At 34.4% G+C, this 24,687-nt stretch overlaps 1 protein-coding gene across 12 annotated transcripts in view; it reads left to right on the top strand.

The window, feature by feature from the left end:
• Positions 1–5,028: 5,028 nt before the first annotated feature.
• The window catches only part of sh3d19 (SH3 domain containing 19), a 39,492-nt gene continuing 19,833 nt past the window's right edge, over positions 5,029–24,687 (top strand). For 3 of the 12 annotated variants that reach the window (XR_012400997.1, XM_073944496.1, XM_073944488.1), the window contains exons 1-6: positions 9,606–9,743; positions 11,569–11,608; positions 16,218–16,258; positions 16,353–16,398; positions 16,676–16,808; positions 23,100–23,277. Coding sequence is in view for 8 of the 12 variants with exons in the window: in XM_073944496.1 (XP_073800597.1) it covers positions 9,695–9,743; positions 11,569–11,608; positions 16,218–16,258; positions 16,353–16,398; positions 16,676–16,808; positions 23,100–23,277 (487 nt within the window). In the remaining 4 variants the exon portion in view is untranslated. 12 annotated transcript variants of the gene reach the window in all.

Genomic DNA, 24,687 nt, shown 5'->3' with positions numbered 1-24,687 from the left:
GAAGCAGAACATTTCAATGTCATAATGTCATTGGTCCCTGAACATTTTCTGCTTGTTGTTAAACTATTTTTTAAATGTAACAAGAGGTAGCCTAATTCAATCAAAACTTGACATTAAAACAGCTTTACATTTTACAAATGATGCAATTAAATGACCATTTAAAACCACTCTGAAATATAAATTTTTCAAAGTTAGACAAGCTGCCATTAAATTAAAATTCTTAGGTGAAGCAAAATACAATATGCAACAAAAATAGTCCATACAATTAAGGTGTATTGAAGTAATTAAAGAAAGAGGAATGGAATATGTGTTTGCTATAGGGGAGACCAGATAGTTGTATCACAGGTCATGTAACACTAATCAGGGACTAGTTACAAACCAGCTGATTCACTTCACACATGCTAATTAGTCCTCATTCCACATATGGAAAAGAAGAGGCCTGTGGCAAACACAACAGTTGCTAGAGGAGAAAAACTACATTTGAGCTAAGAATGTAATACTTTTTGCTTAAATTATTTTTGGAATAGAAATGCCTTGTTTGTAGTTAAATCCATCCAAGTTAAATTATGTCAATTTTGTGTCTGTGCACATATTTTAATACATGTTGTTGATGATAATGTTTAGCTGTTAGTTGTAAGGTAGAAATCATAATCTCATCCCAGTAACTATTCAATCAGATTTTGAACGCACTGGCTTAAAAGATCTCAAACATATAGGAAGAAATGTAAAAAGTGTTACAACAAAATGTTACAACTCCTCTACGTCTAGAGCACAGGTGTCAAATCCAGTTCCTGGAGGGATGCAGCTCTACACTGCTTCAACAAACTAAAGCCGTGGTCACACTGGACTTCTCTCCCCATAAACTTCTATATATACGCACATAAATGCATCAGACCGAAAACATAAACTCGTGCAACAAGTTTCTCAGTTTGCTGCTTTCGAAAATTCAAGCTTGGTGAACTCTGACCTGCAAAATCACATAACTGGATTTTGTGAGACCAATCGAAGACCAAAACATGACCTCTCTGGACAGAAATGGACCAGTCGCTCGTTTTAATAATGTCTAATCATCTTTAATCCCACCCCTTTTCACAGCGCCACAAAAAAATTTTGCATGCACAAACTTTAATGTGACCGCGGCATTACCTGTTGGTTTCAAACAAAACTCAAGGACTCAATTAGTTCGATCAGGTGTGTTTAACAGAGCTGTGGCTCTCGAGGAACTGGATTTGACGCCTGTGGTAGAGAGAGAGAGAGAGAGAGAGAGAGAGAGAGAGAGAGAATGGATGATAATGTTTTCAAATGGTTCCTCTCAGATAATACCTGTTACACAACCAGATGATTTGCAGTGAAGCACATTACAGGTGACTGGCTCAGAAATCTGGTGGTTCAAGTTTGATTGCGTTAACCCATACTTTTAAAAACCTTACAAGATGTAAAGATAACTGGATTGTTAAGTGCCTTGAGTTCCTTTACTTTTTATGGTACTTTCAAACTTGCTTAAATGGAAAATGATTAGTTTTATAATCTTCTTTAGTCTGTAATATTCATTGTATTAAGTGTGCACAATCAACAAGCACAGTCTGATGAATGAACAAAACTAAAAACTTCTCAAGAGGCCCCCGGTAAAATCGATTGCGCACTGCCAGCATGATAGGTTACGGAATGCTCTCCCTTACTCTGTAAGAAATGCTTCCACACTAGCTAGTTTTAAGAAGATGCTAAAAACTCATCTTTTTAAGACTGCATTTTTAGATTCTTGATTATTCTGCGTTCATATTTTATAAATTGTTTATGTATACTTGTATTTTATTGCATGTTTGATTTCTCTGTATGTTGTAGCACTTTGGGTTTTAGAAAAGCACATTATAAATAAAATGTATTATTATTATTATTATTATTATTATCATATTCCCTACAGGTCATTTTTAAAAACCAGTTAAACTGTTTTTTGTGAAAAGTGTTGTTTTTGTTCTCCTTTTTGGTTAAAAATATACATAAACAGCATCAGAAGAAAAAGGCTGTTGGTGAGGAAGGTGAATGAGTTGAAGTTTTTGTTTTGTTCTTTTCAATTGCTGAGACAATGGTTGGGTTGAACCAACACATTTCTGGATCCTGAATCAATATGAATTTGCAATCAATTGAATTAAGAGAATACTTTGGGTTCATAAATGAGTTTTTCCTCCTCCTGGTGTTCTTGCTGATCAAATTCAGTATAATTCTTCTATTAACATGGAATTTCAGTAACAAATTAAGCCTGTGGCAAATTGTGTGCACAGCTTTGTTTAGTAAAGGCAGAAATAATGCAAAATGCAATCATGCAGTAACTGCATCAAATGTGCATATTTACAGCAAATTAATACAATGATCAACTTATACATTACATTTTTTATCTATTTCTAAAGTGTTGCCTGTACAACAAGTCTCTCTTAGATGACAATGGAAGACAGGGGTGTTCCCACGCATATATAGCCATAATAGAGCACTTAGCTGTGTGTTTTTGAGAAGTGTATGCCTCCTGTGTAGTGACTCCAGCCCCTGAGTGGGAATAAACCTGACAAATATGACAGGGTCAGCTCCAGAATTTTTGAAGGGATTTTGAGTAACATAAATTGTGCAAAGAAAGTAATGACTAAACCATAGGTATCTAAACTACATGATAGCCATTTAGCCATGTAACATTGTTTATAATGTGGAAAAAAAAGGTTGGAAAAATGTTAGGAATGTCATTATCCTTTCTAATTTCTTTCCTTTATTATTTATTTTTTTTATTTTTTTATTTTTTTTTTGCATTTTCTTAATTTTACTTTTAAAATGTAAAGGTCATGGTGGAATATCCCGTGTAGAAAAAAACACATTTTAAAATGTACAAAAAAAGACAAAAGAATATATTTCCTAGAATACTTTTTTCTTTTTTAAAAACTTGACCCTGGAAAAAAATTTTAGTATGAAAAAGTTAAATCTAAATTTACTTTCAACTTCAAATATATATTGCTTTAAGCCAAAAAAAATAAATCCATGATAAAAATAGGTAACTAGAACTATATAAAAATCAGCATTTCTATTAAATGAAGAATTATTGAGTTTTCAATGTTTCATATAACTTGATACTCTGCATTGGACAGTACAGTCAGCCCATCTTTTTTTTTCAGATGCTTTGCACAAGCAAAAACTTGCACAGTAACTTCCACTGCTAGTGAACATATTCTTTAATTCAAATAAAACAATTACACATTCAAAATACTTGAAAGAAGGATATTCAATGGAGGGACAGAAAAACCTCATCAGCGCATCTGAAGACATGAGAGGAGTATGTGACACCAGTCTAATAATAAACACGTGATTTCAAGAATAAAATAAAATGAAATAATATAAATTGAAAACCTAGTAATACATGCATGAGACTATATATGATATACAATGTACTTTTTCTGATATACAAATTATATTAGTAATTCATATATTAGTCACAATTTTACTTTTATTGTCATCACAGTGAAATCCTAAATAGCACAATCCAAAGTATGAGTAAACTGCATAATATTATACCATGTTGGTATGCTAAGTTATGCTCTAACATTAAACATGTGCACTTTGACACTGATGTAGTTTAGCATGATTCTTTCTGTTTCTTCATGTTTTTCTAGGTGTACTGGATGATGGTGCAGATCACATCTTTGTGTGGAGCATTGGCTGATATCAGCAATCAAAACTGTCACTCGATTATTAAAAGGAGTAGAAAAAATTGTTTTGGAAATGTAAATTGCTATTTACTTCTGACTAACTACTGCAAAAGATAAAAATAACTGACGTAAAAACTGAATTTGTTAATGAATATAGTGGCCAAGAATTAGACTTTGGACAGTATTGTATGTGTATTGCATAAGATGTAACTGCTGCTTTTAACCTTACTCCAATGTTGAGTCACTGTGGCAGTATGAAAGAGAATGGACATTCATTGAGTTGTTATGTGCATAGAAAAAAAATTAAAACACTTCTTTGTAGCCCAAGTGACTATCCCATTACCCACAATGTGCCATTAAAAGACTAGTTCATCAAAAATGAAAATTATAATTACTGTTACTCACCCTCATATCATTCCACTCCCCTGAGACCTTTGTTCATCTTCAGAAAACAAGATAATTATTTCAGGCTATTTTAGATGAAATCTAAGAGCGTCCCTCACCCTACATATACTGTATGTCTATAGACAACAATGGTCAAGTGAAGTTCATAGTCCAGAATATTTAAAAGGTTGTCAAAACATTCCTATACTGACTTCAGGTGTTCAACGGCAGTGTTCAAAAGCTCCATGAACACTTTTGTGTGCCAAAAACTGTAAAAACTATTTTGTTAAAATGCAGTTGAGAAGATAAACAATAAACACCCATACCAAAGAACACTTTGGCCTTATTATATTTTACAGCATTGTGAATAAGAATGATATATTAAGAGTGATACTACATTTATTATTTTAGCACATATTCTAGCAATGACCTATAACTTAATGTAAATTCTGATCGTTTTATAATAAATTTTAAAAACATAGATGCATATTATGCCAATTCATAAAAATAAAATAAACCTTTTGAAATCATGCAGTTGTTCACAATCAGAATATTATGCATGCTTCATTTTAAAACTGATAGAATGTAAATGACAGAAACAGTGAATTGATGAAATGGATATTTTGAATACAACATTTCATATAATTGGGGTTGACATCAAAATAAAAATAAAATACTGAAATAAATAGTTTGCATAAATAATATGGCTAAAAAGAATAATTGTTAACTGTTGTTGTTTATTTTAATTTGACTCTCCAGGCTGCTCAAATTATAAAACAAAGTTCGTTTGGCCTGGACTCACTTCTTGTTTAATGACACTTCTGAATAGCTAAGGATCACAACTTTTTTTTCTTTACGTATTTCTTTGTGTAGTCTAATGTTTCACAGAAAGGTTTAAAATCAATGTAATCTTCTCCGCCCTCTGCTGAGCAGTAAAAGACGCGCGTGCACAGATCTCTCTCTCGCCCTTCTGTTTGTCATGATGCTCGCGCCAACCGCAGGGTTTCGTTCATCAGTCTTTGACTGTTTAACAGTCTTCCTGGCTTTTTGCTGAAACAAAACACACCGCCAGAGTTTGTTTCAAAATCTTTCAAATAGCTTTTTTCCTCAAGTTAAAAAAGTCTAAATATTATTAGAAAGACGTGCGGTTATACCTCATGGCTGAAGCCCGTTGTAGTGATGGAAGTGAAGATTTTTCAAATGTTTCTGTTACGAGGAGAAGAGATTCAACAGGTAGGACAATTGTTGTTGTTGCAATTACTATGGAAAAGTTGAAACGTAGCTTAGGTAGAGTACGGTAACGGATTATTTTTCTGTTGCTTGTAGTTACTGTAATTAAATAACTTGTCCGTTGAAAGTTAAATAAAGAGATAACTTGGATAATTTTATGCAGTTTAACCACAGTGTAATGTACTCAGTTATCCTACTTCAAATAAATTCTGCACTCCTCTGTAAATCAGTTTAGAGAAACTAATTATTGACTAGGCTATTTTTGTTATTCAAATATAGCCTATTTTTCAGAATCATGCCATTTTTCAACTAAGGAATGTTATAATTGTTAAGATAACGGTACATTGTTGACATTAAAGAATCAATGTAAGAAATTATTTACAATGTATTGTATGTTTTGAGATTATTTACTTTTTGAAATTATTTACTTTTTAAGGAACTGACCCAACACTGCCTAAAACAGTAATTAGCCTGCTCTTTTTGACTTTCTGGAGTGCAATTATTATTCATCATTTTTAAATGGTACAAAAAAATAATTGACTTGAACACTTCATTTTTAACAATAAAAAATGTATAAAGTGATTTTTGCAAGTTTTTATCACAAATTTCAGAAACATTATGACAGCAAACTGCATCTCCTATTCTTATTCTATGATAAACAAAAAATACAGACATTTGGGTTCCTGCATGTGTGAAATTAAAAAAAATAACTTAAGTTAAAAACATAACTTAAAATATTTTTAACTGATGCTGCAGACCCATATTTAGTAATAGACAAAGAAAAATACAATCTCCAAGAAATTGATGTTGCTTCCAAGAATAAGTAGAAACCTGTCAAAGAAAGTGGTAAATAATGGCTTGATGCATCAATAATCATTTATAAGTATCTTAAGATTCAGCGGGTTAACAAAAAGTCAATTTTTGATACTTAATGTTTTAATATATTTCGTAAACATTTAACACTTGTAATTGGTTAAAAACCATTATCAAACTGTAAAAAAGTGAATTAGGGTGAAAAGTTCCTCTTGCTCCCTCAGCATTAGTTTCTAGATGTATGGCTGAGTCAGCTGTGAGTGGGAGAAAAAACAGCAGGTTGTAGCTTTCTTCTATTGACACTGAACAGGTGACATGACTCTGAGTGAGGAAACATGAGGCAGCAGTTGTGCTTGTCGCAGCCTGTCTGAAAGTATAGCACCTGTGCAGTGTCATGTGTTTGTCTGGACAGTCAGCATATTAAACATTTTAAACTTTCTCTTATATGTCTGCAGCTTTGTAAAGTGGGCTTAGTTTTAATGCTTGTTCATAGAGGAAAATATCAAATTGGTTTCAGTGGGTATAGATGTGTGCATGTAGGTGTATCCAAAACCCTTTTCACCTACTCATATCCTCATATATTTCACTCATGAAGTCATGAAGAAATGCTCCAGTTTCAACATGTTAGCTGTATAAAATGTGTGAACGGGAAAGTCCCGTGGTCATAAACATGTTCAGACTTATTATACAATATTACATTACTCATTTTCATTTTAGTTCTGGTCCTCAGATTTGGTTGGTGAAGTGTAGTTTCCAGAGTGCTGATAAATGCTCCAGGCAGACTGTCAGTCTTGATGTTAATGATGGGGATTTTTAATTGAACCTATCTCAATGTTGCATTATTAGATAAGTAATAATCAGAGTGAATTTTTGATCAATTCGCACAAAGTAATTAATTGAACAGTGATTCATTTAGATGTAAATTCACTGTCTTAAAAGCATACAAAAATCAACTCCCACTTTACCTAGTAAATGAGTGGCTTTTATTTGCAGAGGTGGCTGCTGTGTCAGTGAAATTTCACATTTAGAGGACTAAAATTTTTGCTTTTGCCTGCTGGCTTCTCTCCAGGTTTTATATAGCAGCATAAAATATTATTTTTATTACATTTATATGTTTAATTTGCACTACCGGTCAAAAGTTTGGGGCCAGTTTTTTTCATGTTTTTAAAAATATATATATATACTGTTCATTAAGGCGGCATTTACTAAATTAAATCAAAGTAAATTAAACGCTTTCTTATTGTATTTAATTTCAAATAAAATTATTACTTCAGTCATTATTGTTTTTATTACAATTACATTAATTAATATTAAGTAAAATGATCAACTACATTTGAACAGTTATTTTACAGTGAAATAACATTTCACAATTTTACACCTTTTCACTGAATTTTTATGAAATAAATGCAGCTTTGGTGAGCAGGAGAAGCTTAATTTAAAACATTTACAAATCCTACTGACCCCAAACCTTTGAACAGTAGTTTATATCAATATTTTAGTTGTTCAAATAAAGAAAATGACATTTAACACATTTGACATATGTGGTTATTGATGAACATAGGTGTACCCAAAACTCTTTTTACCTACTCATATCCTCAAATACTTCACTCATGAAGTCATGAAAAGATGATCCAGTTTCAACATGTTAGCTGAATAAACTGTTCGACCAGGAAAGTCCCGTGTTCATAAACATGTTCAGACTTTACAATATTTCATTACTCAATTTTAGTTCTGGTCCTCTGATTTGGTTGGTTAAGCGTTGTTTCAAGAGTGCTGATAAATGCATTGCTCCAGGCACACTGTCAGTCTTGATGTTAGTGATGGGAATTTTGGAAATTTCAGCTTTGGTGAGCAGGAGAAGCTTATTTTTAAATATTTATACATCCTACTGACCCCAAACTTTTGACCAGTAGTATATATATATTTTTTGTTGTTCAAATAAAGAAAATGACATTTAAGACAGTAGACTTATAATAAAGTTAAAAAAGAGATGTAAAGTTATAAATATAATACACATCTTTCTATACAAAAGTAATTAATTGTTATTGTTCTGAATTGAAGGTATTGTTGATCAAACACTGAAAATCGCTTCCTCTTCAGTTCAAGTCACTATCTAGGGCTGTGTTATATTGAAGAAAAATGCAATACACGATAGCATGCTAAATAATGCATTATCAATATTTTATATATTTATAAAATATATAATAAATATAAACATTTTACTAGTTATGTATCATTCATAAATACAACAAAAGCAATATTATAAAATATTATTACAATTTAAAGTATTTTTTTTTTCAATGTAACATTTTATGAGTGCATTTTATTCCTGTGATGCCAAATCTGTCTTAACAGTCATTATTGCAATTTCCAGTGTCACAACTTTATTATCCTGATTTGTTATTTTTCTAATATTACCTTTAAAAATAATACCATTGTCTACTTTTTTATTCTGAAAGCAGTTACTTGAAAAAGATAGCATTGGTAAAAGAAACATCACTACAACTTCTGAAAGTAAAAAACCATGTTTTACCATTGCATAAAACAAATAGCAGACAAGATATTTAACAGTGATAAGCAGGAAATAAGCCGAAGGACAGTGAGTGATTGTTGTCATCATGTGACTACATTGTCTGATGTGCTGAAAACTCTTTCAGAGGGTGTGCAAATGACAGGCACAAAGAGATAAGAGTTTTAAATAGCTCATTTATTGCAAACCACTGCTGTATGCACATACAGTATATTGCACAGCCTAATCCATCACTGTTTAAGGGTCACTTCAATGGGACTGAAAGATAACTTTATACACGATTTAAGCGACATGTGGATCAATCCATGACCTGTCTATGCATGCATTCTGCTGGGTGTTACGTACTGTATGTTTAATAATGCAGTTAAAAGTTAAGATGATCTGTTTGGCACAGTCTGGAAGACTGATTTCAGGTCAGTGTGAAAAGGTTTTGTCTTAATACAATGAGTGATAGTGTTGGCCTGCACAGACAGGCTTTACACGCAGAGACACTTTGTCAGCACAAATGAATCCCATAGCCTGTTCATAATGCCTTCCAACTCATTTAAACACAGGTCTGTATTCACACAAATCACCTTTTTAGCTGAGAACTGAACTCTTTGATGGTAGAAATTTGAACCTTTTGTCCCCTTTACAATCTCAAGTTCTCTCACTTTTTCTTAACTTAAAGGCTCTTTATGACATGACTGCATACAATATTTTTTTCTTTTTAAGAAAGTTTGATAAAAATATAAAATAGTCCAAAATTGAATCTGTATGGCTGTGCAATATACTGTACCCATAACTAGCATTTGAAGCATGCGGCTAGTAGTCAGCTAAGCATAAACACTCATATTTAGCTAGCTGCTAGCTTATTGGGCAGTACTAGGTTTTCTTCCAGCACACAACTGGTCAAACAGTTAGTAGACAGAGCTTAACAAGCCAAACCCAAGGGTATAAATGCACATGCTAGCAGGCTAACAAGCAGGAGGAGTTAATGAATTGCTAAGGCAACTAACAGGCAGGTTGTTGTGGTACAATGAGTGCCTATGGCAACTAATAGGCTAAGTCTTACATGGGAAACACACAAGGAACAGCAAGGAGGACTAAACACAGGGAGCAAGGTAAAAAAGACTACAACAGAAATCTTCAAAACATAGATTCAAGACCATACCACATTGCAAACTTTTAGTGCTGCATTGTGTTATGGTTATTTTACCTCTATGTTTATGCATTTTGTTAACATGGTTTACTTGCCTTTTGTTTTGAGCTTTGATGCATGCAGGTATCATCTTATTATGGTGCAAACAAAAATTAAACTGTAATGTGACACTTTGCCCCAACCATGTGACTCTAGACATGTTATTTGAGAATAAAAACTTTCCATTTTTGCAGGAAATGCATCTAAAAATCAGCTAGTGACATTTTGAGTTTCATCAATGAAACCTTTATGGTCACTATTGTAATCCATGGAATTTAATTTAGTTATTGATCTATAAACAATTATTAAAATTATATATAGAAAGATATTATAAATACAATAGATAGATAGCTATCTATCTACAGCTATAATTAATAGCTGTATTTTTTCCATAAAGGATGTCTATTTCAGTTGTTTCACTTAAGACCGGTTTAATATAACTGGTATTTAAATTGAAGTTGTCATTCATATTGTTTGTTGCAGTGTGCATTAGCATCACCAATCAATTTTCAACATATGCCCATATCAAGCTAGTTTTTGATAATTTGAGAAATTCCATTCTGTCTCTTTTGACTGATGAGATTTTCGAAATTTCATCTGATATCGGGACTCTTTTAAAAGGGTAAGCTGGTCCTAAATCAACACAAAACCACACTAACTCTTCCTGGAGCAGTAACCATGATAAAGCTGATCAATTCTTACATCAGGATGCAGTTCTGAAGACCGCTGACACAATTAAGATTTTAAGCTAACTATATTATTCTGTACAGGTAAGCTATTACTGTACAAGGAGGATCAGCGATACATAATGCAAGTCATAGTAATAGTGTGCCTTCCAAATGTTTTGGTTCACTCTTGATAATAGACAGAACGCTTCCTGATTGGCTGCATTCCTGCATGACACGCTGGCTGTGTCAACATACCTAATGAAAAAAAAAAACGTCACTTGTAGCATGACTTGTTCTATACCTCTTTCACTTATTTGAATGAGAATGATAGAAACAACTCGCATACAGTTATCAGCAATACACAGGTAGGATTATAAATTTTAGATTAGGTCTTTATTATGTCTTGCTATTTAAAATTTTTATACTTAACTTGCAAATAAAACAGGGATTGAAATAATGTAATTTAACAAACTAAGGTGAGCTAGGCTTTTTCACTGGCTTTAACACACACAGAGAGACACGGTGAGAGCAGAAACTGGAACCAGTAGGTGTGTCTGGAGACAGTGATTCAACAGTTGATAAAAGATACACAAAGACCCCATTGCCAAAGCACTCATTACGTTTTATGAGTTCACCTTCATTACCTGGGCAAAGTTAAACATTCTCTATAAATGCTTAACGCTGTTGGGAGAAACTAGTGTAGTGAAACATGCTGGTGTTATTGTACAGGCTTTGAAGTTTCATACACTTTAAGGTGTTAAAAGTTGAATAAAATGCTCAAAATGTCTTCAGAAGTTAAAATGAAGACATAAATGTACCCAATGTATGCAGGAACCTGTTGTGTGAGCTTTTTGACTGGAGCAATGTGAATGCTGAGTGTGGTTTCAGGAAAAACTGTGTTGTTGTACAATAGCCTGCAGTTCTCTCAGCTTTTTAGAACTGGTTTATCAGGAATCTACTACACAGTTTAACCAGCAAAACAGACATTGCCACTAGTGTCAGCTGTGCCTAAGAATTCAGTCACTTTAATGTAGACTGAGTTAAAATAGCTCACGCTTTATACTTTTTTGTGTTTTACAGACCGCTCAGAAAGAAGTAAACCAGAGCGCTTGCAAATAAGGTAAGATCTCTGCTACTGTAAATATGGAAGCCATTTTCACACCCTCTGAGAACTTCGAATGAGATGTAAACATAAACAAGACTCTTATATTATCCACAGATAGAATTTAGTTGCTGAGTCTATAATAGTCTTTGTATTTTGTATTTGAACATTGTGTTTGAATTGTGCGATGATATAGACGAAGAAATAGAGAAAGTATTTAAGACTTTGTTGCTGTCACAAAGAAACACTGATTCAGCATATTTAAAATCTGGTCTAGTTTGGTGCTACACCGAATTCTCATCATCAGTGTTAGGGGTTGGGAACTTGAGGCACCTCACGATTAGATTAGATTACGATATACAGAGTTGTGATGTGATTTCTTAAACGATTAAGCGATTTTGTTTCATACTGTATGTATTAAAGCAAGTAATTGTAAACAACCTTAATGCGCTACTGGTATAATCTGATTCAATGATATATGCTAAGCTAAGCTAAAAGTGCTCCTGCCAGACTCAGAGTTCGACTGAAAAATTTATAAAAATGGGAAAACAGGTGGTTAACTGTTTTACTCTAGGGGGCTTGTAAAATAAGTCCAAGTAATACATTTTCCAAAAAAGTGGAGTGTTCCTTTTTAAGACAAAAACATTTTAAAAGTCCTACCAAAACATGGGAACTCAGTCGACTTATTTTAAATATTATTTTGATTATGTAACTACAATACATAGCTGATATTATTCACAAAATAATAAAGAGTCTAAGACTTCTGACTTTAAACGAAATCCTCAGCATAGGGTTGTAGTGAGTGGAGACGGGAGGACAGATAAAACTGAGGTTAATTAAGGCACATGGAAAATTACATATTATAAATAGTCTAGCCTTTATTGTGACCAATGTGTTTATGAAAACACAACGAGACAATACTCCAAAAAAATAACTTAATATAAAATATCTTTATTAGTTTAAAAGTCCAAAGATGTCACATTTGGCCCATTTGAATACACCTAAAAAGTGTTCTAATGATGCTCAAGAATCACAAGAACATGTTGATGTTGTTCTGAAACAGAATAAATGCTTTTTTTTCTTTTTTCATTTTTGTCAAGTCATCTATTATATTCTATAGCTTTCTGGGGTGGAAATATATATTTAACATTTTTTGGAATAACAAAAAATGTTTTGTCATGGATCCCAGTTGTAAGAGCAACAAATAATAACTTGATTTCTAGTTGATCATTTGGGAAAATGGCAAAAGGTAGATTTTTCCAATGAATAATCTGTTTAAATGCATCTCAATCATAACAAATACTGCAAAAGGCCTACTGGAACCCGCATGGACTCAAGATTCTCACAGAATCTAAGTTTCAGTTTAGTAAAGGAAAAATCATGATTTGGGGTTACATTCAGTATGGGGGCGTGTGAGAGATCTGCAGAGTAGATTGCAACATCAACAGCCTGAGGTATCAAGACATTTGTGCTGCCCATTACTATACAAATCACAGGAGAGAGATTCTTCAACAGGATAGCGCTCCTTGTATTTTACAAGGAATACCCTTCACATCAAAATTCCTGAAAGCAAAGAAGGTCAAGGTGCTCCAGGATTGGCCAGCCCAGTCACCAGTAATGAATATTATTGAGCATGTCTGGGGTAAGATGGAGGAGGCATTGAAGATGAATCCAAAGAATCTTAATAAACTTTGGGAGTCTCGCAAGAATGCTTTCTTTGCCATTCCAGATGACTTTATTAATAAGTTATCATTATTAATAAAAGAGTCATTGCAGAGATGTATGGATGCAGTCATCCAAGCTCATGGGAGTCATACACAGTATTAATTCTTTTTACACTGCACCATGACTTTATATTCTATACTTTAGCTTATTTCTGTTCAGTGACCAGACTTTTGTCTAAGCAAAGTCAGACCTTACTGTCCTAGTTAATTAAAAATCAAGGCATGATCATATTTTATTTTGGTACAATAAGCGTAATCTCGAGGCCTTTGCCTTTCATATAAGCCACTTCTGATACCAAATGATCAAATAAAAGTCAAGTTATTATTTCTTAAACTTGGATAGGTAACAAGATTTTTGTCAGATAGTGTACTTTGTTCTGTTTAAAGCATTTAATGTATCATATATGCAGTTAAATATTAACACGTTTGCTTAATTGGAAATAACATACATTTTTACCTTGATTTATGTTTCATCACAAATTGAATCTCAAAAATGAATTTTTGCTTAGGTGAGACTCATTTTACAGTCACCTAGAGAGAAAAAATATAAAAATCTGTTCTTAAAGGGCCAGTTCATCGTTTATTCACCCGTATGCCTTGCCAGATCTGTATGACTTTATTTTTCTTTTTTTAATATTTCAACATTTTTGAAGAAAATTGGTTAATATACAATATCAGTTCCCACTATGGAAAAAAAATCTCAGAAATTTACAAATATGAACTGAAATTTAAAAAAAGAGTGCTATAACATTCTGACTATGCATATATTGTACATTTGCTAAGGTAAATGACAACAACCTTAAATCATCTTTTTGCTTGTTTGATGTTTTATTTTTTAAATCACTGTTTAATGTCAACAGCAATAGACAATCCAATACATTAATCAACTGTTGACAGAACTGATGAATTGTTGTTCTTTTTTCTTGCTGAGCTATTGATTCCTGTACAGTGGGAGACATCAAGGGTGTGAATCTAAACATGTCAGCTGGTTCTCATTTAAAGCTAAGCTAAAGCTGTGTGCCTGCTGGCCTAGCCTGACTCTTTCACACAAACACACACACACACACACACGCACACATACACGCATACTCACTCTGCTCTTATGACACATCACTTCAGCTATGCAGAGAGCAAAAAGCTTCAAAACGTCCACATAGTCAGGAAGTGAAGAAAAGTTTTGAGCATGAATGATCACAGAGATTTTATCATTAATCTAATTTGATTTAATTGATTCCCTTAACACTTCATATATCTGCTAATGCCAGGTATGAACTGTATCTTTGATGTCTCTTCATTTTACATTTATTGCTAATGCTCTTTTTATTTGTCTTTTGTTCGCTCTGTCTTCTCGAGTTCAGTTTCTCTAATTTAGTGTTATTGTTCTGTTTCACTGTGCCGTTTAATGCTTGACCTGGTTCATGGAGGATACAGTGGAAATAAGCAATAAGTTTTAAAGAATGAGAGATGTAGTTGAATAATTCAATCAAAGTTTTGTCAATGCAACAAAAGTTAACATTTCATCTGTGAGAAATAACTGTCACCCTTATTTGTTGAAGACTTTGTTATAATAAAAATCATAGTTAGTCATAAGTAACTTAACATGGTATTCAGTATACTGTATCTCCACTTTCTACCAGAAATTGAATAACCACAATAAAAAAAGATTTTCTTACTTTTTTTGTTGACTCTTTTTTCACTTCTTTCTTACTTGCGTCTTGCTGCTGGTCTAAATTTCCAAAACGTCTTAGAGCAAATAAAAATATTGTTTTGTTTTCATCTTCAGAAGAAAAAAGTCAGAAGAAAGAAGAAATAAAATTTTTTTTCTTCAAAGAAGCAAATCATCCTTCAGTGGAATAAACTAATATATATTTGGGCTAGAAAGAAGACAAAAATTCTAAGAATAACTTTTTTGCATTAATCATATAAATTTCCTATAAATAAAGTAATTAAATACAATTTTGTAGCTCTTGTTCAATTATAATTAAAACTTAACAATGCATATCTTGTGATGTGTCTATTGCAAATGTGCACATTGTGATTTCGAGACTGAAACGATACAATGTGCAGCCCTAATTCTGAGATTTTTAAGAATCTGGTGAGAATTTTAAGATTTTGAGTTTTTGCACAAATCTGTATGTTGCAAATAAGAATTAAATATAAAATAAATGTCCCAATATCTACACAACAACAACAACAATTGTGTTGTCACAGAATAAGAAATTGTGAATACATTTTGAGAAAAAAGTCAGGTAGAAGCAGTGATATATTGATCAGCTGATACGTGACGATACCTGGTGACGATGTGTTAAACATGTTTAAAATATTTAGGGATTTTATGATATTTTTAAAAAAGAATCTTTTCAGCTCACTAGGGCTGCATTAATAGGAACAACAGTAATATGAAACATCATTACAATTTAAAGTTACATAATTTTTTAATGCAGTTTATTCTTGCAATCCTGAGATTTTATTTTTATTTTTATTTTTTTTCAATCCGAAAATTAACTTTTTTGAAAACCTTCTGGTTTGTTGACTTAGTGCTCAAAAGCATTTATTCTTATTGGCAATATTGAAAAGAACTAAACTGTGTGTGCGTGCGTGCTTGCGTACGTGCGTGCGTATGTTATAAATGATACACAAAGTGACAACAAAGACTGTTTTATTGTTACAAAACATTAAGTCTCAAATACATTTATGTATTTGTTTATTTATTTATTTTTCTTTAAGTAGAACATTTAAATATCACCATTTATAGTAACAATAAAACTTTGCTGTCACTTTGTGTATTTATATTAGTCAATTAGTCATTTTTCAATAGCATTCCTTTCAACCCAGTAATTTCACTGGTAACTGATCATTTGTTCTGTGTGTGTCATATTGTTTTGTTCTGTTTACATTTTTAGTCAAGGACCTCTTTCTTCAATCAAAGCAGCCATCAAGAGAAGTAAGAAATTAACTCTTATACATGATTGTTTGGTTTTTACATTTATATGTAGCCAAATGTGTTATGAACCACTGAATGCTGTCAAATCTTCTAGCCTCTGCAAAAGCTCTTCCTCAGCCAGTCTGCTCCAGAGAAAGAAGGTGAGTGTGTTTGAATCATTTTCGCTATTTTAACACTTAGTTATTTTAAAAAGGAATATGCCAACAAACTTGAGTTCTTGTTAGCCTTGTGACTAAATACAAGTCTTTGTCAAATTCCACCATAAATATTTTATTATTATTATTATTATTATTATTATGTAATTGAAAATAGCTAAATGATTTACGGAGACCAAATATTTGTGCATGATTGTTGTATTGCTATGATTTACTGTAGTCCGTTCCTGGATGTTCATAAGAAATCTGTTGTTGATATCAGGAGGCCAGAGATAACCATCCTATCAGCAGAGCCGTTTGCAGCTTCTTGGTATCCTGTGCCATCTGGACGGTTTTCATCTACCGCTTTTACCACACAACCAGTCTGGAGTGAGAATGCTCTGACCTCTGCGCAGGTACAGTGATTTATTGCGCTTTATCTAGTTCAACAGCTGCTTAACACTTGTTCCAGACACGTGTGTGGATTCTCTGTGTTTACTTGGCATGTCTTTGTTTTCACTTTTCAAAGCATGGTCACTTTGAGTTAATACAGACTAACACGTGGAGTATTAACTTACTAATTAACCTGTGCGATTACCTTACTAATTAACCTGTGCGATTATAGAATGAGTTTTGAGGATTTCCACAGGTAAATAAATATGACCCTTTTTTGATGATCTCAGATTTGCATTTATATTGAGCACAATTGTGTTAGTCTCATACTAAAAGGATTTGGATTATATTTTAATTCTAATGAATTATGCATGTATTCAAGATAATATTGAGTGGCTTTAAAAGTTATAGACATATTTTGAAAGTTTGTGTTGTATTATGGTTACAAAAATAGTATACATAGTTGTAATACTGTACATGGTAGAAATGTTGAACATTTCCGAGCAACACAGTGCTGTTTTGTTACTAAATGAAATAGACTACAACACTATTTATAAGCATTTTCATTGTTGATATCCGATATTAGGCAGCGCTGATGTATAAAATATGTGATATAGCCTAATAAATATATATATATATATATCCAGTTGAAGTCTAAATTATTAGCCCCCCTATAACTGTTTTTCCTTTTTCAGATATTTCTGATGTTTAACAAATTTAGGAATTATTCACAGTATTTCCTGTATTGTTTTTTTCTTCTGGAGAATTATTTATTTTATTTGTTTTATTTTGTCTAGAATGAAAGCAGTTTTTAATTTTTTAAAACCTTTCTAAGGTCAATAATATTAGCACTATTTTTTTCGATTCTCTACAAAACAAACCATTGTTAAATAATGACTTACATAATTACCCTAACTTACCTAATTAAAGGTGCCATATACTGCTTTGGTTTAATAAGTTAAATTTTTTTCTGATGTATACATAGTCGGTTTATGGCTTCAGTAAGTTAAAAAAAATCTCCAGAAATGGTTTCATGAGCTCCTGTATTACTCCATAAAATACTATTAGAATCAGAGTTCATGATTAACTCTTTATGGTTTGTGTTGTGAATATTAATGAGCTCCGCTCTGACGTGCTGCTCTTACACACACACACACACACACACACACAGAGCAGAGACAAATATAAACCCAATCAGAATAACGGTAATCTATTTTGCTCACCAGATTTGTTGTGGATAAAGGCTAAATTCTAATAAAACTTAACAAAAGAGAGTCATAGAGATGTATCATGTTGTATTTTGAAGCTAAATTTTTAAAGAAAACAGCCAGAACTTAGTATCAGCCTGTGCATGAACATATGACAGTTGAGCTAAGTGATTTAACACAATTCAGCAGTGTTTGTTAAAACATACATCGCATCACATTTCACAATAACCACGGTCAATAACCAAAAGATGTAACTAAACATACCTTGTGCCTCTTCTGAGTGGAGATGAATACATGTGTAAATCTTGCAGTTTGCATTCTGAAGCAATTTTAAAAATGCCTCGTGCGGTTGTTGCCCAGTAACTCATAGTAAACAAATTGGGGCTCACGTTTTCAAAATAAAAGTCATAAATGCATTCTAAGTGAAATATACGCTTCAAATAACTAAGGGAGGAAAATTATCACTGTTATATGACAAGAAAACGTTTGGCTTATCAAACGCATCCTGCAGCTTGCACATTAATGATTTCAGAGCTTTTTTATGCTCTCAGCTGCATATGAGTTGGTGCGCACTTATTGACGTGACCGTTCATCAGGTTTGGATAAATGACCTAAATTAGTAGAAATGTCAAAATTAATAATTTCTTCTGTGCACTGCGATGCAGACGTAGAAATTAAGTATCAGTTCAGTAATAGATCATTACCAGTTATTTCGTACTGACGTCATTTATCTCATATCCGCTATATTGGGGCGAGGGAGGCGAGCGAGAGTAATTAAAACGCTCCAACTACTTAAAAACGCAGAAACTGTGCACAATTCACTGCCTGTGTGTTTGCTAGACACAGCAGAAGCCCTTGCTATGGAGAATAGTTTATTTCTCTCTCTCTCTCGACCTTTGACCAGCTGGCATGAGGTAACTTTTCCTCTCCTCTCGGCTGTTATAGCAATACTTGTTGATCCATTGCAGTCTCCATAGCGAGTTTTCTCCTCCGCATCTATCACGGATCAGCTGTGATCAGCACTGCTGTTCATCAGTGCTTTTCAGCTGTGAACAGTGCCAGAGCTAATCATAGCCCTTTCTGTTAAGTGTGTGATCAATCATATCGCTGGGTTCTCGGATCATATGCCTGTACTTTTTGAGATTGAGGTTCCGGGTGTTTTTAATACAGATGAAACATTTGTCTCTGCCAGACCCTTTCGTATTATCAACTGCTGCCCAGGTCACTTCTGTTTTTAACTCTATCTGTGTTACACCCGAGTCAAGGGACACTAATGAGCCTAGCTCTTGGTTGCATAACACTACTCAAATTGCTATAAACTCTGTGGCATCGGTAAAAATCAGAGAGCCCAAAACCAAATTTGAACCTTGGCAAAATAACACATCTCACGCCGCTAGACGCGAGTGCCGTAAAGCGGAGCGCAAATGGAAGAAAGACAATCTGTACGTGTCACTTCAAATTCTCAGAGACTCCTGGCACCGTTACCAGATGGTTACAAAAGAACCAAAGAGGAAATTCCTTACAGAAATCATTGTATCAAACCATAATAATCTCGGGTCCTGTTCAGGACTATTGACTATGTTCTCAACATTCCACAAACTCTGTGTTGATGCTCACATGCCACTTGTGAATGCTTTTCCAACTTTTTAATAAAAAGATATATTCCATCAGGGCCCCTATTTAGCCTGTTGCTAACAAACCTTCTGTTTTCGTACACTGCTCTGCTGTATTTGACAAGTTTGAGCCTGCGACTCTAGATATGCTACAGGATATTGTCTGTCATCTCAGGTTCTCTGCATGATGCCCTTACTCTTCAAATTGTTAAGGAGGCTTTTTCCACTCTAGGGCCATCTGTTTTAGCAATTGTAACTAGTAGTTTGTCCTCAGGTGTATTCCCTAAAAAGTTTAAACACGCAGAAGTGCAACCACTGCTCAAAAAACCTGGCTTAAATACTGCAGACCTAACAAATTGTAGCCCTTTTTTTCTAACTACCTTCTCTGTCAAAAACTCTTAAAAAAGTAGTACACGATCAATTAATAGCTTTTCTGGAAAATTACAAGTTGCTCGAAATTTTCCAGTCTGGTTTTAGGGCCTTACATAGTACTGAACAGGCTCTATTGAAGGTGTTTAAGGTGTATTCTTTAGTCACTGATTCTGGGGAGTGTGTTATCTTTGTGCTTCTTGACTTAACTCCCACCTTTGACACTGTGTATCACAAAATTTTTTAATTTTCCGATTGGAAAAGTGGGTGGGCATTAAAGGGCTGGCGCTTGAGTGGTTTAGGTCCTATCTGGAAGGACGGACGTTCACCATCAGTATCGGGGATCATGTCTCTTCCCCTGCCACCCTGTCTCATGGGGTCCCTCAGGGCTCAGTATTGGGCCCTCTTCTTTTTTCCCTCTATCTATTCCCCTCGGGTCAATAATTAGTAGGCATGGCCTGGCCTGTCTTTTTACATGTACGTTGACGACACCCAGATCTACGTCCCCATTAAAAAAAGTGAAACTGTCAGACCACTCCTTCAGTGTCTAGATGACATAAAGTCCAGGATGGCCCTTAATTTTTTAAATGTCAATGAAAAGAAAACAGAAGTCATGGTTTGGGGGGATACTACTGTAGCTTCCATGGTTAATCTGAGTGACCTAGCACAGCACATCAAACCAACCATCACAAATCTTGGGGTTCAACTCTATCCTGACCTAAAGTTGGACAGCATTATAGGGGCAGTGGTCAAGGCAAGCTTTTTCCAGCTGAGACAACTGAGGAAAAAAAAGCCATTTTTGTCAAGACAGCAATTTGAAACTGTAATCTATGCCTTTGTTACCACCTGCCTGGATTACTGTAACTTGCTTTACATCGGGATAAGTGGGTCTTCTGTGGCCCGTCTACAGCTAGTGCAAAACGCTGCAGCATGCCTTTTAACAGGGAGTCGTAAGTTTGATTATATCACCCCGATTTGATCCACACTAGAATTCATTTTAAAATTCTTTTATTTGTTTTTAGATCCTTAAATGGTTCTGCCCCGCACTTTGTATCCGAACTGCTACACCCCTACATACCGTCGCGTGCTGTTAGATTAGCAGATCAGATGCGTCTTAAGAATCCCAAAAACTAAACGTAAGTGAGTGCTGTACCTCCTTACATCAGGCAGGACCCTTCCCTGTCTCGTTTCAAATCACAACTCAAAACCTACCTTTTTTCCCTGGCCTTTGTTACCTGATACCTTATGCGTGCAGTGTTTTACTACTTTAGTTGTATACTATGTGTTTTGTGTGGTTAGTGTTTAATTTTCATTTTACTGTTCAGCACTTTGGTCTGCTTTTTGGTGGTTGTGAAGTGCTTTATAAATAATGTTGAATGAATGAATAAATCATAGGGGTGTAAGAACTTGATAAGGCTCAGAAAGCGAACGGGATATTTATGTTTGTTATGAATGATCATGTTGTTCTGAGCATGTTCTTGAGTTTTTAAAGGTTCAGTTCATAAATCTGACGGCTTTTATTAAAGGACAAAATTGTATTACAAATAATATATAAATATATTTATACATTTTAAAACAAGAATTGTTTTGCTGTGAAGTAAAATATCAAATTGTGTATGAAAAGCATTGTCAATGCACCGAGATATCGAATTGAACCAAATGAATGGCATTATAATCATAACTGAACCGAACCGTGGGACCATTGTAGGTTCACACCCCTGCCATCATGAGATATATATATATTAATAATAAAATAACTATTTGTCCACTCATCTGTGCTATAAATGCAAACTCTGTATGAATCAAATGATTTCAATCCTTTTTATAATCAAAATTGCTGTATTTTGCGTATCTCCTGTTCAACAGTGTAGGAGTGTAGAAAGCGAGCTGGGGCAGCACTAAGCTGTGCCTCACGCACCCTAAACCTAACCACTGCACACTGGCCTGAGCTCCTGATTTTTGCTTGCTCAGTGTATGCTACCAATGTAACGCTTTATTCAAATATTTTATACATTTTAGACTTTTTTTATCATGTTCTCACTTTCAATATAATAGGTCAAGTATTTCACTTATGTCTATCACTTTTTTAGTGTTAGAATCGGACATACAGCTGCACTGAAAAGACATGAGGTGAGGCAGGCAGTAGCTCTGCCGCAATGAAAAGAGCACACATGAGCTCACAGCTATTCTTGTTCGCTGGTTGCTCTTCTACGCAGTAAAGTTTAATAGGAGTCTGTTATTTTATGTTTTGCTCTGATTGACTGCAAAAATCCTGGATGTGACGTTAATATCGTGGCTCAAAAATTTCTCGGAATTAGACTTTTAATCAAAACGTGAATAAATAATAGATGACCAATGCAGAAGCTAAAGAGCTTGCTTTAAAGGACGGGACAGAAGATAACTCTATCATTTCACACTAATTCAGGTCATTCAATTTAAACGTACATGGACACAAATCGTGTGTGTGTGTGTGTGTGTGTGTGTGTGTGTGTGTGCGTGTGTGTGCGTGTGTGTGCGTGTGCGTGTGCGTGCGTGTGCGTGTGTGTGCGTGTGTGTGCGTGTGCGTGTGTATATAGGCATATATGCAAATGAGGAGAGTTTGGCCCGTAAGTCTTGTCAGAGTTTGTTTTGTGTTCTGATTCACTCGTTGTCCCCCGGGGTTTTACATTCGTGGAATTTACATGAAAACAAGGAAACGGTGATGTTTGAGACTCACAGTATGCCCATTTCCATACACTGATCTTTTATTATTCTACTATGCCTTAGTATACCCAGATGTTCCTATTTACCCTAGTTATACTAGTATCTTATATTTAGTCAAATAGTATGTACTGTCATCATGGCATTGATAAAATAAATCAGTTATTAAAAATGAGTTATTAACAATATTATGTTTAGAAATGTGTTGAAAATATAGATATTTTTCCATTAAACAAAAATTGGGGGCAAAAATAAACAGGTGGCCTAATAATTCAGAAGCAGCTAATCATTCTGACTTCAACTGTATATTGTGCATTTTTTTTTCAATATTTATTCTCTAGGCATGTGTGTTTTCTGCATACTTGTGACGTGTTTGCTTGGTTTGCTGCTTGCGTTTGAGTGATTTCTGTCTTTGGTGCTTCAGCTGCCACCATCCTATGAGCAGGTGATCAAGGAGAAGACCCAGGAGCAGGTCACCACTCCTTCACCATCTCTACGACACTCGTACACTACAACTATTGCAACACAGACTGACTCATTAGAGGAGAATGTCACAAGTCCAGATTCCTGTACGTCCTTACAACAAAACCAACAACCTGCTGGTGAGTCCTTATTCAAATATTGTACATTTGGAGTGTACAATGGAATTTTTAGAACTCATGGATGAGAATTAATGTTATAAAGTCTTTTCTCCCTGACTCTTTATCACTCCTTTCTGCTTTAGCCATGAGCGAAACGTGTGTTATCGGTGTACAGGAGCGCATTTAAGGCGCGCGGGAATGGTTTTGGAGATAGATTTGAGAAGATTTCTTGCATAAAGAAATTGTATCTCAATGCTTTTACCGGGGGACTTTTTTTTTGGCACTTTCTCCCCGTGCCGCTGCCAACAAGATGATCGCCCATATTGCTCATGCCTAATATGGATGTCATGGACTGGTTGTCATGGATGGGTAAACAAGAACTCAGTCAGTTAAGAACCCGGGTCATTTTTGACTCAGATATAAAAGTTTGACAAACAAGTAAACTAAGAAATGTTAAAGACCTTTCTTTTTTTTTAAGACTTGGAGACTGTTTTTCACGCTTTTATCTCTTAAGGGCTTGATTATTGTAATGCACTGTACATCAGCATCAGTCAGTCATCACTCTCGCGCTCATGGCCCATTCACACAGGGCGTCAGCTTCAACGCTTCCCATTCACTTTGAATGGGTCATGTCAAGCGTTGCCGAAATGCATTGTGGATTCGTCGGGACTGCTTTAGAGGCGTTGCTCGCTGCAAAAGTTGGGACTTGCCCAATTTTTAAGCGCCGATGGAAGCGTCAGTCATTTAGATAGCTGTATGCAAATACAATAGCTCAGATAGTGGCCTATTGCTGACTAATTTCATTGGCTGACGCTGCTATGATGATCGCGTTAGCCCTAACTTCAGACACTCCATCTTTCAAGCGTTTACGCTGAAGCCCTGTGTGAATGGCGCGTTACAGATAGTCCAAAATGCAGCAGCCTGTTTTTTTAACCCTAGGCCTCTCTTCACTGGCTCCCTGTGAAGCAGAGAATTGATTTTAAAATTTTAATGTATGTATTTAAAGCTCTACATGGACTTACCCTGGCCTATATATCTGAACTCTTAAGTTTGTATTCTCCCCAAAGATCCCTCAAGTCCTTCGCTCAGGAGACAGAACTTTTTCAGTCTATGCTCCAAAACTTTGGAACACATTACCTCTAGAAATTAGGGCCTCATCTTCATTAAGTGTTTTTTTAAAAATCAGTCAAAACCTACCTTTTCTCTCAGTTATTGTTGTTGTTATTGTTATTGTTGTTGTTATTATTATTTTTAGGACTAAAATAATTTTTTTTTTTTTTTGAGCATATATTGTCCTGTCTTATTGTTTACCTTACTGTTTATTATTGTTGCCATGTTTGTGAAGCACTTTTTGGTCAACATTCACGTTGTTTTAAGGTGCTATATAAATAAAGTTGACCTTGACTTAAGGGGAATTATTTTTTCTTTAAC

The sequence above is a fragment of the Danio rerio genome, chromosome 1, assembly GCF_049306965.1.
Source record: "Danio rerio strain Tuebingen ecotype United States chromosome 1, GRCz12tu, whole genome shotgun sequence".
Classification (NCBI taxonomy): domain Eukaryota; kingdom Metazoa; phylum Chordata; class Actinopteri; order Cypriniformes; family Danionidae; genus Danio; species Danio rerio.
This window is presented reverse-complemented; position numbering and strand designations above follow the sequence as displayed.